Genomic DNA, 15,882 nt, shown 5'->3' on the forward strand with positions numbered 1-15,882 from the left:
CAAATACTTGCTGAATAATTCGTGTGCACTGTTGTTGGTCTGGAGCTCATCTGAGAGCACTTTATTCAGGTCATTCAATGTCTGAAATTCAAGATCCGATGAAAGCAACAAAGAATCCTGTGGCACCTTATAGTCTAACAGATGTTTTGCAGCATGAGCTTTCGTGAGTGAATACCCACTTCTTCGGATGCAAGATCCGATGGTTAGTTTGAAAATCAGAGCTCTTGGGTCCTATTCCCAACTCTGCCACTGACTGGCTGTGTGACCTCAGACAAGTCAATTCTTCTTTCTCACATGTAGCTTCTCCCTCTTTCAAGGAGGGATAATAATGATCCGCTCCTACCTACCTCACAGTGGGTGGAGGATGGGGATCCATTGGAGAGTGTCACTAGGAGTAGTGCATAATATGAGGTGTCCTATCACATTTACTCAGAGCAGATTATGACATAATAGAATAGCTGAAATACTCTATTTGATTTGGTTTTTTTCAATTTTGAAATTGTTAAGAGCAGCAACGACTTAGCTCAGACTGAAGCATCTTATCTAATGTTTGAGATCGAAGTGTCTCCTCTTTGTGTGTGACGAGACAATTTAACGCACTGTGACAAACAGGAGATGCTTTTGTTTTGCAACAAAATATTTTTGCAAAGAACTTTTATCCCACTTGTTATGATTTAGAGAAACAAACTGGTTTAGTCTGAATGGGATTTTCTGACAAACGGTTTCAATGAAATTTCCCACCATCTCGATTCCTGGGCTCCATCCCTGCCTCTGGGGGTTTGCTGTTTGTTAGAACAGGAGTAAGGACTGGTGGCTTCTCTTTCTGGCTCTGCCACTGCCTTGCTGGCCCTTGGGTAGGTCACTTCCCTTCTCTGTGCCTCAGGCTCCTCCCCATCTGTCTAATGGGAACAGGGACAATTCTCAAGCTCTGGGCAGTCGTGAGCCTGAGTGAGAAGGGGCGTTAAAGCCCTCTGTGAAGGAGAAAGGGGAGTTTCTTGGTGTTTGCACCAAGGAATTCTAAAGTTTGCTAAAATGTCTAGTCTATGGAAACAAGAAATGGTTGGGGCCAAACTTTTTAACCACTGTTTTTTTTTTAAAGCCCATTCAGGGATGTGAGTCCCTGTCTTTTCGGTACCTGGGGTTCTTTGCCAGCAGGAGAGAAGAGGTTCCTGCCTCCATTTTTGTGGCCTTAACAAACCATGTGTTGTGCCCCAGTTCTTGTCTGAGATCCCTGAAAAAGAACATCTTCCCATCCATGAACAAGACAGGACCTATCTTTCAAAGGGGAACAAAGAGACCCCTGGGACTTACAGACTAGCTAGCCTCACTTCCATAGCTAGAGAGATACTGGAATATATTCTTAAACAATCAGTTTGTCAGCAGCACCTACAGGATAATTTGGTTCTTAGGACGAGGGAGCATGGATTTGTCAAGAACAAATCATTCCAAACCCAGCCTCTTTCCTTCTTTGGCAGGGTTCCGGGCCTAGTGGAGGTGGGTAAACAGTAGATGGGATCTATCTCGGGGTTACTAAGGCTTTTGACACAGTCCCGCAGGACATTCTCACAAGCAAATGAGGGAAATGCAGTCTAGATGCAATCAGTGTCATGTGGGTGCAGAGCTGGTTGAAAGCCCAGACTCCAAGGGCCCTTCTCCAGGTTTGGCTGTCCAAGGGAGAGGGGGCACCTAGTGGGTCCTGCAGGGATCAGTCTGGGGTCCGGTACTATTCAATAGTTTCATGAATGATTTGGAAGATGGAGTGGAGAGCCTGCTTCCAAAATGTGCAACTGACACCAAGCACTTTGGAGCTCAGGACTGGAATTCAAAACACCCGTAACAAATTGGAGACTTGGTCTTCTTGAGCCAAACCCCATGGCTGGGCCTCTCTCTCTAGACTGGGCTGAAGTGAAATCCCAGAGCCAGACTCTCCTCCTCCTGGGCAGTGCACTCCGACCTTGAATGGTCAGATGCTGCTTAGCTCTGTCAGAGCAGCTTTGGCTGGGGGATTCTCCCAGCACTTTCCAATAGTGGGAAGGTACGAAATCCCCATTTGCCTGCTGGGGACAGAGCCCTAGAGGGGGGGGGGAGCAACTTGCCCAGAGTCCCCCAGGAAAAGGAAAACAACCAGCAGTGGAACCAGTAGGAAACCCAGCAATGGAACTCAGGAGTCCTGGGAGTGTGCTAGGGTGACCAGATGTCCCAATTTTGGGGTCTTTTTCTTATCTAGGATCCTATTACCCCCCACTCCCTGTCCTGATTTTTCACACTCGCTGTCTGGTCACCTTAGGGTGTAACCATGTGGGGTCCCAGCTGCTCCGTGCCCCCCTCATTGAAGCAGGTGTGCAGGGTTACTGCCCTGGGAAGTGCAGAGCACCAGTGGCCATGGGGCTGGTTGCAGGCAGGGCAGGAGCTGGCTGGAGGTAGGGTCTGGCTGCAGGCAAGGGGTGCGGGGCTGGCTGGAGACAGGGGTGTGTGGGGCTGGCTGGCTTCAGGCAGGGGTGAGTGGAAGGGGGTGTGGCAGGAGTTGGCTGGAGACAGGGCAGGGGGTGTGGAAGGGGCTGGCTGTGGGCAGGGGGTGTAGAGCTGGCTGCAGGCAAGGCAGGGAGGATGTGGCTGGTGCGGGCAGGGCAGAGGGTGCAGGGCTGCAGGCAGGGCGTGGGGTGCGGGGCTGGCCGGAGGCAGGGGCTGGCTGCGGTCAGGGCAGGGGGTGCGGGGCTGGCTGCAGACAGGCTGGCTGCGGGCAGGGCAGGGGGTGCGGGGCTGGCTGCAGACGGGCTGGCTGCGGGCAGGGCAGGGGGTGCAGGGCTGGCTGGAGACCGGGGCGGGCGGCGGGCAGGGCGGGGGGTGCGGGGCTGGCGGCAGACAGGGGCTGGCTGCGGGCAGGGCAGGGGTGCGGGGCTGGCTGCAGACAGGGGCTGGCTGTGGGCAGGGCAGGGGGTGCGGGGCTGGCTGCAGGCAGGGCAGGGGGGTGCAGCAGGGGTTGGCTGGAGCCGGGGCATGCGCGGCTGGCTGGAGACAGGGGCTGGTGCGGGCAGGGCAGGGGGTACAGGGCTGGCTGTGGACAGGTGATGGGGTACGGGGCTGGCTGCAGACAGGGGCTGGGTGCAGGCAGGGCAGGGGGGTGCAGCAGGGGTTGGCTGGAGCCGGGGCATGCGCGGCTGGCTGGAGACAGGGGCTGGTGCGGGCAGGGCAGGGGTACAGGGCTGGCTGTGGACAGGGCAGGGGTGCGGGGCTGGCAGCAGACAGGGCTGGCTGCGGGCAGGGCAGGGGTGTGGGGCTGGCAGCAGATGGGGCTGGCTGCGGGCAGGGCAGGGGTGCGGGGCTAGCTGCAGACAGGGCAGGGGTGCGGGGCTGGCAGCAGACAGGGGCTGGCTGCAGGCAGGGCAGGGGTGTGGGGCTGGCAGCAGACAGGGGCTGGCTGCAGGCAGGGCAGGGGGTGCGGGGCTGGCTGCAGACAGGGGCTGGCTGCGGGCAGGGCAGGGGGTGAGGGGCTGACAGCAGACAGGGGCTGGCTGCAGGCAGGGCAGGGGTGCGGGGCTGGCCGCAGACAGGGGCTGGCTACGGGCAGGGCAGGGGTGTGGGGCTGGCAGCAGATGGGGCTGGCTGCGGGCAGGGCAGGGGTGCGGGGCTGGCTGCGGGCAGGGCAGGGGTGCGGAGCTGGCGGCAGACAGGGGTGGCTGCGGGCAGGGCAGGGGTGTGGGGCTGGCAGCAGATGGGGCTGGCTGCGGGCAGGGCAGGGGGTGCGGGGCTGGCTGCAGGCAGGGCAGGGGGTGCAGGGCTGGCCGCAGACAGGGGCTGGCTGCAGGCAGGGCAGGGGGTGCAGGGCTGGCCGCAGACAGGGGCTGGCTGCAGGCAGGGCATGGGGTGCGGGGCTGGCTGCGGGCAGGGCAGGGGGTGCGGGGCTGGCTGGGGGCAGGGCAGGGGGATGCAGCAGGAGTTGGCTGGAGCCGGGGCGTGCGGGGCTGGCTGGAGACAGAGGCTGGCTGCAGGGAGGGCAGGGGGTGGAGGGCTGCTGAAAATGTCCTGAGAGGTATTTCAAGGTGAAGATAACACCATGGTTACCAGTTGACTGGCACATCCTGAGTTAAAGAAAGGAAGGGACCTGGAGTTACTAGTCTGAAGTATTTGTGTTACCAGCCCTGTCACTGTCTGACCCCCCTTCAGTGCGGAGCAGGTGTGTACGTTGCTGGGTGGAACGCACAGACTCCTGCAGAGCAGGGGCAGCTGTTTCCATGGCAGAGAGCCTGGCACTTAGGAGACTTTCTTGACTTGCTGTTTTGAAGCAATTCAGTAAAATAACGGTGGAGCTACAATGTCCGGTCCAAAATTTCAGCTGCCCCTGGTGCAAAAACGCTATTTTAGGATCTAAACAGGAGGCTTCCAGCGCTAGGACACCTGACCAGAGAGCTCAGTGGGGGCGTAACAGCTGCTGACTCTGAGGGTCCTGGGCAAAATCCACTTGCAGGTGGAGGTGTTTCGATTTATTTGATCGATAATGAGGAAGGCGAAGATTTAATCAAGGGTATTTTTAGTAAATGTCATGGACAGATCACGGGCAAAACCCAAAAGCTCATTGCCCATGACCCGGCCATGACTTATACCATAAATACCCCGCATTGAATCGTGGGGAGGGAGGCCCAGGGGGTCCGTGGCACCAGCTGTTGGCGCAGGGAGTCCAGGGGGCCCGTGGCACCATGTACTGGGGGAGAAGCCCCGGGGACCCACGGCCACCTCAGATGCTGCCAGGTGAGGGGAGCCCCAGAGGCCAGCCCTGCTCCGGCCACCTCGGGACAGGTGCCAGGAGCCACTGAGCTGAGGCTGCTCCTGCCACCCTTGGAACCACTGCTCAGGCTGCCCCCAGGCCAGCTGCTGGGGCAGCCACGGAGTCAGCCGCAGTGGCCACTGCAGAAGTCACGGAATCTATGACTTGTGCAGCCTCCGTGACACAGAGGGATCCCTAATAAACAGACAAACCCCTCCCTGCTGTGACTGCAGTTCCTGGAAGGAAAGAGAAGAACAGAAAGTGAAGAGAGAAGGAAAGAGAGAGACTCCCTGTCACCTCTCTCCCCTGCTCCCTCCCCCTTGTATTCTGTAACCCCATCTCACTGGGTTCCCTGTGCTGGTGCCATGGGGGTGACACTAGAGTTCTGGGGATTTGGGGGAGAGGAAGGGGGCTCTTCACTTCTCAGCATTTCACACAAATTTGTCTTTGGGCTGAAGTTTCTCCTGTGAGGCCTCTCAGTCAGAGCTGTACCCCACCCCCTTCAGTGGGGGTGTGGGTGTAAATTGCAGAGTAGGCAGAGAAGTCGCCCATAAAGGGTCATATTGATCCGGTGACTGGTTCTGACCTGGGTCCCACGTCCTCTGACACAGGCTCATGTGCAGAACATGGGAGCTCTGGCTTGTCCTAAATGCTGTAGACTGTGAGTTCCTGGGAAAGGGCAGGGGGAGAGGGAGCAAGAGGAGAAAGGCAGAGACATTGGAGATGAGGAATTGGGGGGAGAAGGAGAGAACAGAGAGACAATAAATGATTGAAGCAGAACAGGTGTCCCAACTCCATCTTGCTCATCACAGGTGTTCACAGAGCTGGGGAGCTGCAGGTTTTCCAGTGTCAAGTCTGAACTTTGATTCTAACAATGTGCGTTGAAATATCAAGGGGATCTCCACATACCTGAGCTCTTCCCCCCTCCCCTTTTTTGTATTAATTTTTATTTTGACGTGTTTGGCTTAACCGTGATCGTCCCTTTCCCCACCTGTATTGCAATTTGGGGGTTTATTGTGCCTCCCTTTTGTTCATGTCATTATAATTGTAACAGCAAAGGAATCTGCAGGAGCAAAAACTGACTCAAAACTTCATGTCCCCATCATGCCGGAACATCCTACAAACAGCTCGTGCAGCTGGAATCATAACACGCAAGGCCAGGGGATGGGAGATGCAGGTTTCCAAGGGTTCTGTCTTTCTCAGATGACACATTCCAGCCCCTTGTGTGCCTCCATCCTATATGACCTGCTGGACTTTGACACATTTATTGTCTCATTCTATAGATAATGTGATTGTAACACAATGTGACTGAAATTAAACCACTTCCAGATGAGGAAACAACAGAAGAGAAAAGCCATTATTGCATTGGCTGGGAATCAAACCCAGATGAATTGCTTGGAAGACAGCCATGCACACCACTATACCACCACTGCATCTGGCAGGAGTAGCTTTCCTGCAGGCTCTGTGTGCTGGCAAAGGGGGTGACACATGACCACAGAGTTAGTGAGCAGGGTGGATGGGCTGGAAGCTGCCTGACAGCTGGGAGCAGAGTTACCATCCCAGAGTGACTGAAAGGGGGCAAAGGTAAAAACAGATCTCACTGGGAGCTGGCCCCACACCCACCCCGCCCCTAGGAGAGGGGAACTGAAGCTCAACTTCAATCACAGAAAAATCTTCCCTGAGGAGGAAGGGGACAGCTTGTTTTAAAGACCAGGTTTGTGTTGTTCCTGCTACATACGGAGGGGCTGGGTAGTGCTGATTCCAGCCCCCAAACTCTGGGAGGATAAGGAACAAATTCAGGCTGCCAGTGACCTGCAGGAGGGAGATGATCTTTTGACAGTGACGGACACCTCGTCCTAAAGGCCTTTGTCTGCCCCCTTCCAGTGACTGTTTGGCACAGGAATGCAGCCCCCACTCCTGGGTCTCTCCTGGGGAAATAATGTTTCTGTGCAAAACACCAAAGCTTTTAACAGAAAGGAAGAGAAGGAAATGGCCACATGATGGGACTAGGACATAAGGAATGAAACACACATGGGCGGCGAGTTATATACCCACGTGGTGCCCGGGCACCAGCAATATTCAGAGCCCTGGGGCCCAGCTCCACCAAAGTTTGGGGCTGGGTCTCCCCTCTGGCCCCACCTGCCACCCCCCGTGCTTCCCCCGAGTGTCCCCCGGGCCCCCTTGCTGGCCCCATGCATGTCCCTGGGCCCCGGAGGGAGCAGAGCATCCCTGCCTCTTCCATGCAGCTCCATGCTGCCTCCCTGCAGCAACTGCTGCCACAGGGTCCTAGTGCCCCCCCTTCCCAACTCACTGCCAGGGCAGACTGACTCTGAGCCTGCCCTTCCACCTCAGACCCTTCCCTTTTCCAGCGGGACCCTCCACCATCACAGCCCCCCCCCGCTGCAGTCACCACTCCTGCCCCATGCTGGGCAAGGAGACAGCCCCATCCCCCACCCCCAGTGAGGCTATAGTCAGGGGCAACAGCAGGGGAGGAGGTGCATGCAGCACCCCCCGGCACCCATAATGGGGGAGGCGAGGGAGATTCCTGGACCTGAGAAGGGCCCTAGGAGCACCTGCAGTGACAGTGGTGGGAGTGAGTGTGCTGCTGGGGGGGGGGAATGAGGGGTTCCTCCCCCAGAGCTTGCTGCTGCCAGCAGGGAAAGGGCTGGGGGGAGTCCTCCTTTCTGGCCCTTGTCCCGGAGCAGCCTGCCTGCACCCCAAACTCATCCCCAGCCCTGCCCCACCCCAGAGCCCACACCCCCAGTCAGAGCTTTCACCCCCCACCACATCCTCAACCCTCTGCCCGAGCCCTGAGCCCCTCCCACACCCCAAACCTCCCATCCCCAGTCCCAGCCAGAGCCTTCATTCCCCCCCACACCCCAACCCTCTGCCCCAGCCCTGAGCTCCTCCCACACCCCAAACCTCCCATCCCCAGTTCCAGCCAGAGTCCTCATCCCCCCGCACACCCCAACCCTCTGCCTCAGCCCTGAGCTCCTCCCACACCCCAAACCTCCCATCCCCAGTCCCAGCCAGAGTCCTCATCCCCCCGCACACCCCAACCTTCTGCCCCAGCCCTGAGCCCCAACACCACAAACCCCTCATCTCCAGCCCCAGATAGAGCCCTCACACACCCCTGCACCCCAACCCTCTGCCCTAGTCCTGAGCCCTCCCACACCCCAAACACCTTATCCCCATCCCAGACACAGCCCTCATCCCCCTGCACCCTAACCCTCTGCCCCAGCCCTGAGCCTCTCCAAAACCCAAACCCCCCAGCCTCAGACAGAGCCCTCACCCCCCACACCCCTACCCTCTGCTCTAGCACTGAGCCTCTCCCACACCCCAAACCCATCATTCCCAGCCCCAGCCAGAGCCCTCATCCCCCTGCACCCTAACCGTCTGCCCCAACCCTGAGCCCCCTCCTGCATCATGAACCCCTCATCCCCAGCCCCACCACACAGCCATCACCCCACACCCCAACCCTCTGCTATAGCCCTGAGCCCCCTCCCACACCCCAAACCTCTCATCCCCAGCCACACCCCAAACTCCCTCCCAGAACCTTGGGCAGGTGGGGGGGCGGAGTTTGGGCAGGTTCTGGGCACCACCAAAATTTCTACAAACCCATGGAAACACAAGATGCTTCTCCCATGTGCATTGACTTTTAACCTTGTTTGTGGTGGTGGTGTATCCATGTTGGTCCCAGGGGTCCTCTGGGGCACCGGGCATTGGCCACTTTTGGGAGAGTGGGCTAGATGAACTGGTCTGACTCAGTGTGGCTGTTCTTATGTTCTAACTGCTGGTTATGGAGGAGACGACCTTCCAGGCGACACAGAACTGAAGAAGGGTGCTGGGTTAGCTCCACAGCTTGTCTCTTTCACCAACAGAGGTTGGTCCTCTGCAAGCTCTTACCCTCACCTGCCTTGTCTCTCTTGGACTCTGAAAAGTGCTTTCTCTCCACTCCCCTTGGAGAGACGTTAAGTTTCCCTTTGGGCAACTATCAGGCTGAAGCAATTGTATTGACTGTGACACTAGAATTGAAGATTTAATATTATAAATAAATGAGTCTAAACCTGAGGTTCTGGTTTTCACATTGGTTTTTCTAACTCCGTTCCCAGTTCTCTTCTAGAAAGGCCTCCAGGATGGCTGGCCAGCCCAGCAAAAGTGGCCAGGAGAAAGCCCACACTGCTGCTCTTTCAGGTACTTGAAGGCTGCTATCAAACCCCCCTCACTCCGTCAGTCCCCAGTCTGTGACAGTACCTGGGATTCTTCCGTCCTAAGTGCAGGACTCTGCACTTCTCCTTGTTGAACCTACTCAGATTTCTTTGGGCCCAATCCTCCAATTTTTCTACGTCACTCTGGACCCAAACCCTGTCCTCCAGCGCTTGGATTCTTTACATGCTTTCACAGGGCAAAGAGCACATGTTCCATGATTTCACAGGGCAGAGTTTTGTGCTATCGGGAGCTTTCCCTGTGTGGATTTGACAGGTGGATCAACATAGAGACACATTGTGACCCTCTCAGGGTGCTGAGGGCTGTGAGTCTCTTTGTTGGCACCTGCCACAAGGAAGAGGGAGTTTTGCATTTGGCAGCTGGATGTTAGTGACCAAACTCACCAGCCTGCTGGAACTCAAGCACCCTCCTCTGAGCTACAGCAGCCACCTTAACCCTTGAGTTCCTTCAATGTGTCCCCCTCTGGGGTCCAGCCCGGATCACCAGATACTCGGTGAAATCCCAGATCCTCTCTTCCCCAAGTATCCCAGGTTACTAGTTTTACTGTGGACCATTGCTACTGTGTCTCACACAGCACCTGAGTACAGTTATCGAACAAGCAAAAAAATTATTTAACAACAGATAGAGATTTAAACAAACAAACGTGAGTGATGGAAACCAACTGTTACCAACTAAACAAAGGCAGAAAATGATAGAATAGAAAGGCCAGCACAAAAAACAGAGAGAGGAACAATAAGATACTAAAAGGACAATGGTTGGAACTCTCCATTTCTCTCAGTCTTTGGATTGATGGGTACTAGAGCTGTAGCAACAGTTGAGGAACCAGGGTAAATTAAATCTAAGGTTTGAGCTGCTAGTGAAGCATTTCCCACACTCACGGCATTCATAGGGCCTCTCTCCTCGTGGATTGTTTGATGCCTAATAAGGTGCGAACTGCGATTGAAGGTTTTCCCACACTCACGGCATTCAAAGGGCCTCTCCCCTGTGTGGATTCTCTGATGAACAGAAAGGGCTGAGCTGCTAGTGAAGCTTTTCCCACACTCATGGCATTCAAAGGGCCTCTCCCCTGTGTGGATTCTCTGATGAACAGAAAGGGATGATCTGTGAGTGAAGTTTCTCCCACACTCACTGCATGTATTTTTTCTCTTTCGCCTGAGGATATCCTGCTGTGTTGTGGTTTCCATGAGGACCTTCTGAGTTCCCCAACAGGAAATAAATTTATCCACTTTCTCCCCTGGCTGGTTTCCTTGATCTGTTTCTGGTCTGTGCTGAATCTTCCAGGATTTTCCCTGCTCAGGACTCCTGGACACATTCCTTTTCAATCTTTGAGATAATGCTCTGTTTTTACCCACTGGCTCAACATTTTCAGACTGAGAATTGTGCTCCTCTTTCTCACATGCCATTGCATCACCTGCTGTGATAGAGACAGAAACCTCAAACAGGGATGGAAAGGAGAAGACCAAACAAAAACAAGTGCTGAAGACAGGTCAAATAAAAATCAGGAGCTGAACTCCCCCAAACTCTTCCCCCAAATAGGAGAGAGGAGGGGGATGAATTCAGCCTTCACATCCCATCCAAATACGCAGGGGGAAGGGAGGAAGCTACTGCCTGGTGTCTGCTAGGATCTATAGGAAGCCATGAATTATATTTACCCTGAGGATATGACCCCTGCTAGGGATAATAATGAACTGAGAGACCTCCCAAGGGCTTTGTTGGGCATCCCAGATGTTTCCTTCAGGCACTTACAGATTCTGAGGTGGTTTAATGTTTCCTCACCTGTGCAGGGAGATCTCAGGATCTCTCTTTCCTCTGAACCCTGGAGGTCTGGGACCCATGGCTCTTCCCCTTGTTCCAGCTGGGAGATCACATCACGCTGGAAAACTAGAAACCCTGCTCAGATGAAAGAAAACAAAGGAGTTCAGTTGATTTCATAAGACCTGGTCATAAAAAAACATTCTATTCATTTAATTTCAGTGCTTAGTGTGACCTGGTGGGCCAGGGGCAGTTCTCACTGAAAATGCCAAGATCAGGGCAGGCTGAAAAAGGGAGAGCAGATGCTCCCAAAACTGCTGGTTAACACTGAAGTTAAACTCACTGACCAGTCACCAACTGTGCTTCTGATCCCCCACACGGGTTATCGAGAAGCTGAAAAAAGAAATCACACGGCCCCCTTTATTCCATCCCAGTTCTCTGGCTCCTAATCAGCAACTAGGTCCAGTACAGTGAGAGATTATTTAAAAACTCTGCTCACATAAACAAAGTGTTCCTCTGACCCCAAAGGCTCAGCCACATCACCAGGTCAGTATAGGTTTGGATATTACCCAAAATTCCATCCTTCCAGCCAATCCTTTAGCATCTAAACTAAAGGTTTAAATGAAAGAAAGACAGAAAGAAGGTAAATGGGAAAGCAGTGAGATACATTCCAAAATGGATATATCAGGTTCTTAGCAGTATTGGTGAGTTGCTGGCTTGAAAGTCTGTCTGGAACACATCCATAGCTTGGATGGGTCATTCAGTCCTTTGTTCCAGGGTTCAGTTTGTAGAGAAGTTGCTCCAGAAGTAGGAAGGGGGATTGAAGACAAATGGAGATGATGCTGCTGTCCTTTATATTCCTTTTGCCATGTGGCTTGTACTTCCTGTGTCCCAAACACAAGCTTCACAGCACGTGACATGGAAAAGCCTTGGAGTTCTCATTACATAGGCATACCCCGGCATGTCTTGCTGACTCAATAGGTGTATCCCCTTGGTCCTTTCCATGGGCTCATTGTACAGATGATGACCCTGAATGGGCCATCAAACAGGCTAGGCAGTGTTGATGCCAATATGTCTGGGGGTGTCACCCAGAAACACTGCACAAGTCTGGAAATACAGATATACCCTACATATCTATAACGCACAATACAAGGGTGATACAAACGTATCATGAAACAAAATTATCATACTTGGCAAATCATAACATTTTCACTGACACCTTACATGGCATATCTAGCACAATTCATTGCAAGTTTATCAGATTATATTATTATTTTATTATTAATACCAAAGTGTCTCACAATTCCATCCAGTGTCACACTTGGTAAACAAGTGAATTCCCAAGACCAGTTCCCCAGGTCCTTGAAGATGCCGAACACTGTGCTTATGGGGGACTGAAATACCCACATATCTGCTGGGAACACACACACAGACACTGTGTCAGTCTATATCCCTGTGTTCACTCTTCTAAAAAATTATGATCAATTTTGTACGCAGTATGGCTTGTGAGGTATCATTTGAAAATGCATAATCTACTGAATATTGTCCTCCTGTTAAAATGTGTAGTAACACTGTATGTAAAGTTATGAGATTTTACTGTATGATATTACTGAAAAAGTTACAATTCTGGGGAACACCCACAGAGCAGTTCCTCAGAGACAGCCAGGCAAACAGCTGGTCAAACAGTCATTCTCCTGTAGGGGGAAGGTGTGAAGAAGACATTTACATTCCATCACAGGGACCTCTTGAAGCTGTTGTGGAAAACGACCACATGATTGATTTTGAATCAGCTCAGCCTGAGGCTCTTTTCTTGGTTAAAAGTGCACAGGGGGCGACAGCTATTGGAATATTGTCCCCCTGAGCTAAAAATCACACAAGCCTTTTAAAGCTTAAAACCCCAAACAATGACACATACGTTGCACGTTAATTTCCTTATTTGGAATATATTGCAAAATATGATGGAGGTCAAAAGCAAGCTGAACAATCAGTTTCCAATATTCTGCCTTTCCTGTTATTGTTATCACACCTGTGATATGGGAGCAAGACTCTGCATGTCTCAAGAAATGTCACTACCAACCTAGGCCATTTTCACATGCTGGGTGCAATCCAGAGCAGTGAGGAGTTGTGTCATCTGTAATCCTGGGTGAGATTCAGTGTTCTGCTGCTGGAGCTCCCCTGTCTGGATACTCCCAGCCAGCATTCAAGGACGCACAGAGTGTTTGTGTGATAAGTAACTCTGGACCAGCAGCTCTGACTCCAGCCGCCTGCTTGTTACACCCCAAGCACATTCTGGTTTGGGTAGAGAAGGCTCAGGGTTTGAGAGAAGGCTGGGGGTAGGAAGCTTCTGTTTGTTATGCTGGACCTAACTCCCAGTTTTACTTGAGTAAAGAGGAGATATTTGAGACTGTGAGATACTGCTCCTGTGCTCTGTTCCCAAAGTGTTCTGCAGCAGGGGAGTGTCTCTGGTAGTGTGTGTGTGTCACTGGCATATTGGGGTGATGCTGCAACAGGACAGAGTAGAGGTGGCATTGTGCGTGTGGCATGAACCTTCACTCTTCGTTTCCCCTTCCAAGAACAGAGGGGACAGGAACCCTTACCCAGTGAGGTCACATTCTCATAGTTCTCCTGCATGACATCCCAGTAGAGGGCTCTCTGAGCGCCGTCCAGCAGAGCCCACTCTTCCCTGGTGAAGTACACAGCCACCTCCTCGAAGGTCACCATCCCCTGAAAGAGCAAGAATACAACACTCAGTACCTGCTGCCCCACTCACAACCCCACTATTCACAGAACAGCAGCACCAGGTAAATGGAAGCTCCGGGAGGCAAATGTTAACAGAGTCCCACCTCACCTAGCTTAGAGCAGCCAGGAGGCATCAGAGGGTAGAAAGAGAGAACTTTTGTGTCTCCCAGCTGACAGACGGAGGCAGGGTCTTCACATTTATCACATACCTACTAGCCAGAGCTTGATATAGGAGATGGGGATGTCTCTGGACCCTACTGGTGTCTCCCTGGTAGGAATCCCAACACTCTCCAAATAAAATATATGGAAGAAAGGAGAAGTCAATAGTAAAGAACAGAAGTTAGAAAGTCAGAATTGTAGAAAATTGGTAAAGAAAGCTATCAGAAATCAATGACCAATCAATGACAATAAGAAGGAAGTTTTAAAAAGTATATTAAGAACAAACTTTACTAGATAGAAATGGCAGAATTATCAAAAATAATGCAGAAGAGGTAAAAGTCCTCAATAAATATTTCTCTCCTGGATTTGGAGAAAAACAGATGATGTTCTCGTATCATAAGATGTTGACAACGACACTCTTTCCATTCCAACAAGAAGTCATGAGGACATTAAACAGCAGCTATTAAAAATCAGACATGTTTAAATCAGCGGGTCCGGATAACTTGTATCCAAGGCTTTATAAAAGACCTGAAGTCTGACATCTATACTCGTGAAGATAATGGAGCAGCCAATACTGGATTTCATTCATTAATAAAGAATCAAAGAAGGGTAATATGATTAGTGCCCATTAACAAAGGTTTAGAGAAAATAGAGCCTATCAAACTAACGGGATATCCTTATTGGATGAGATCAAAAGTTTGGTTGCAGCTAATAGTACTGATGTAATATACCTAAACTTCTGTAAAGATATGACTTGATCAGCACAATATTTTTACTAAAAATCTAGACTGATACAAAATAAACACGGCATACATTAAATAGATTAAAAACTGTGATAGTAAATGGGGAACCGTGGTCGAGTGGATTTCTTTCTAGCAGGTTCCCGCAGGGACTGGTTCTTGGCCCTGTGCTATTTAACATTCTTATCCATGAGCTAGAAGAGAATATAAAATCATCACTGATAAAGTTTGCAGTTGCCACAACGATTGGGGTTGGTGGTAACTAATGAAGTGCCAGTAGATTCAGGCTCCATCACTGGGAGTCTGGGAAGTTGTCCCAGCCCTGGCTGGAGGGTTATTTCCTGTTCCACAAAGAGGGGAAGTTCCATTCCCAACACCTGTGCCTTGACATTAGGCCCTATCTGACACTACACCCCCACATTCAGCATAGTGGTATGGTTATAATATGATTAGGACATAATTATGATGTATTTTGTACAAGATGCATCATGTGGGGTGTCACTGGAAAAGTTATGATTTGCTGAATATGATTATCCTATTTGTGTGCATGAATCATGTTCGTATCTGAAGTTATGGATATTGACTCTGTATCTGTATTTCAAATGTGCTTACTCTGGGTAACACTCACAACGAGCCTTTCAGGTACAACAATGAAGAAGCCAGACAGTGCTGATGGCTCATCAACAAAGACAATGGACCGTGGAAGAGCTTAGCCTTCCTCTGAATGTTTCAGCCAGCCTATGAGTCATGGCTACTATGACGCAGCAGGGCCTGTGACCAGACCACATGACACTAAACTCCATTTTAGTACCTGTATTTTTCCACAAACTGGACTGGGAACTGAGTTTGGAACAAAGGGGTCACGCCATATGGAAAAGCTACATAAGGTGGGTGTGACGGCATCTCTTGGTCTCATTCCCCACACAAGAGAACTCCTGGAAACACCTGAGAAACAAAAACTGAAGTGGGGGAAGTGCTGGTCCGAGGGTAAAGGGATTTCTAGCTTGTGTATGGAAACTTGGTGGACTGCTTGTATCATTAGTCAGGGTGAGAAACTGCTAATTCAAATTCTATCCAGCTAGTATATTAGGCGTAGTTTGAGTTTTGGTTATTTGCTAAATAATCTGCTTTGATCTGTTTGTTATCACTTATAATCACTTAATCTGTCTTTCTGCAGCTAATAAACTTGTTTTATGCTTTATCTTAACGAGCGTATTTTGAGTTAAGTGTCTGGGGAAAATCTCAGCTTGGTTAGCACAAGCTCGCTGTGCACATCTGTCCCAGATCGAGGGGAAGGGGAACTATATTAATGAGCTGACATTAGAGGGATCCCTGTGCACTATAAGATGGTATAATTCTGAATGTATCCTACAGCAAGTGTGCAAGGTTGGGGAGCTGGGAAATTGGCTGTTGTCTCTATCTGTCATTGAGTGGCTTAGGTAAAGCGCTCAGGTAGCTTAGTTGGGTGTATGGCGTCACCTGCTGTCCTGTTGGGTGATAACA

The 15,882-nt window shown here is 51.5% G+C and overlaps 2 protein-coding genes across 2 annotated transcripts in view; one reads left to right on the forward strand and one right to left on the reverse strand.

Annotated features, from left to right (window-relative positions):
- LOC120381758 (zinc finger protein 420-like) overlaps positions 1–15,882 on the forward strand; it is a gene marked incomplete at both ends in the record, with an annotated part of 237,354 nt that overhangs the window by 151,907 nt on the left and 69,565 nt on the right. The gene's annotated exons all lie outside the window — the stretch shown is intronic.
- Positions 1–15,882, reverse strand: part of LOC120381386 (zinc finger protein 850-like) — a gene marked incomplete at both ends in the record, with an annotated part of 78,702 nt that overhangs the window by 16,164 nt on the left and 46,656 nt on the right. Inside the window, 2 exons of the mRNA XM_039499580.1 lie at positions 9,924–10,090; positions 14,964–14,970. Coding sequence (XP_039355514.1) covers positions 9,924–10,090; positions 14,964–14,970 — 174 coding nt within the window. The remainder of the gene's footprint in view (positions 1–9,923; positions 10,091–14,963; positions 14,971–15,882) is intronic.

Source organism: Mauremys reevesii, linkage group 14, assembly GCF_016161935.1.
Source record: "Mauremys reevesii isolate NIE-2019 linkage group 14, ASM1616193v1, whole genome shotgun sequence".
Classification (NCBI taxonomy): Eukaryota; Metazoa; Chordata; order Testudines; family Geoemydidae; genus Mauremys; species Mauremys reevesii.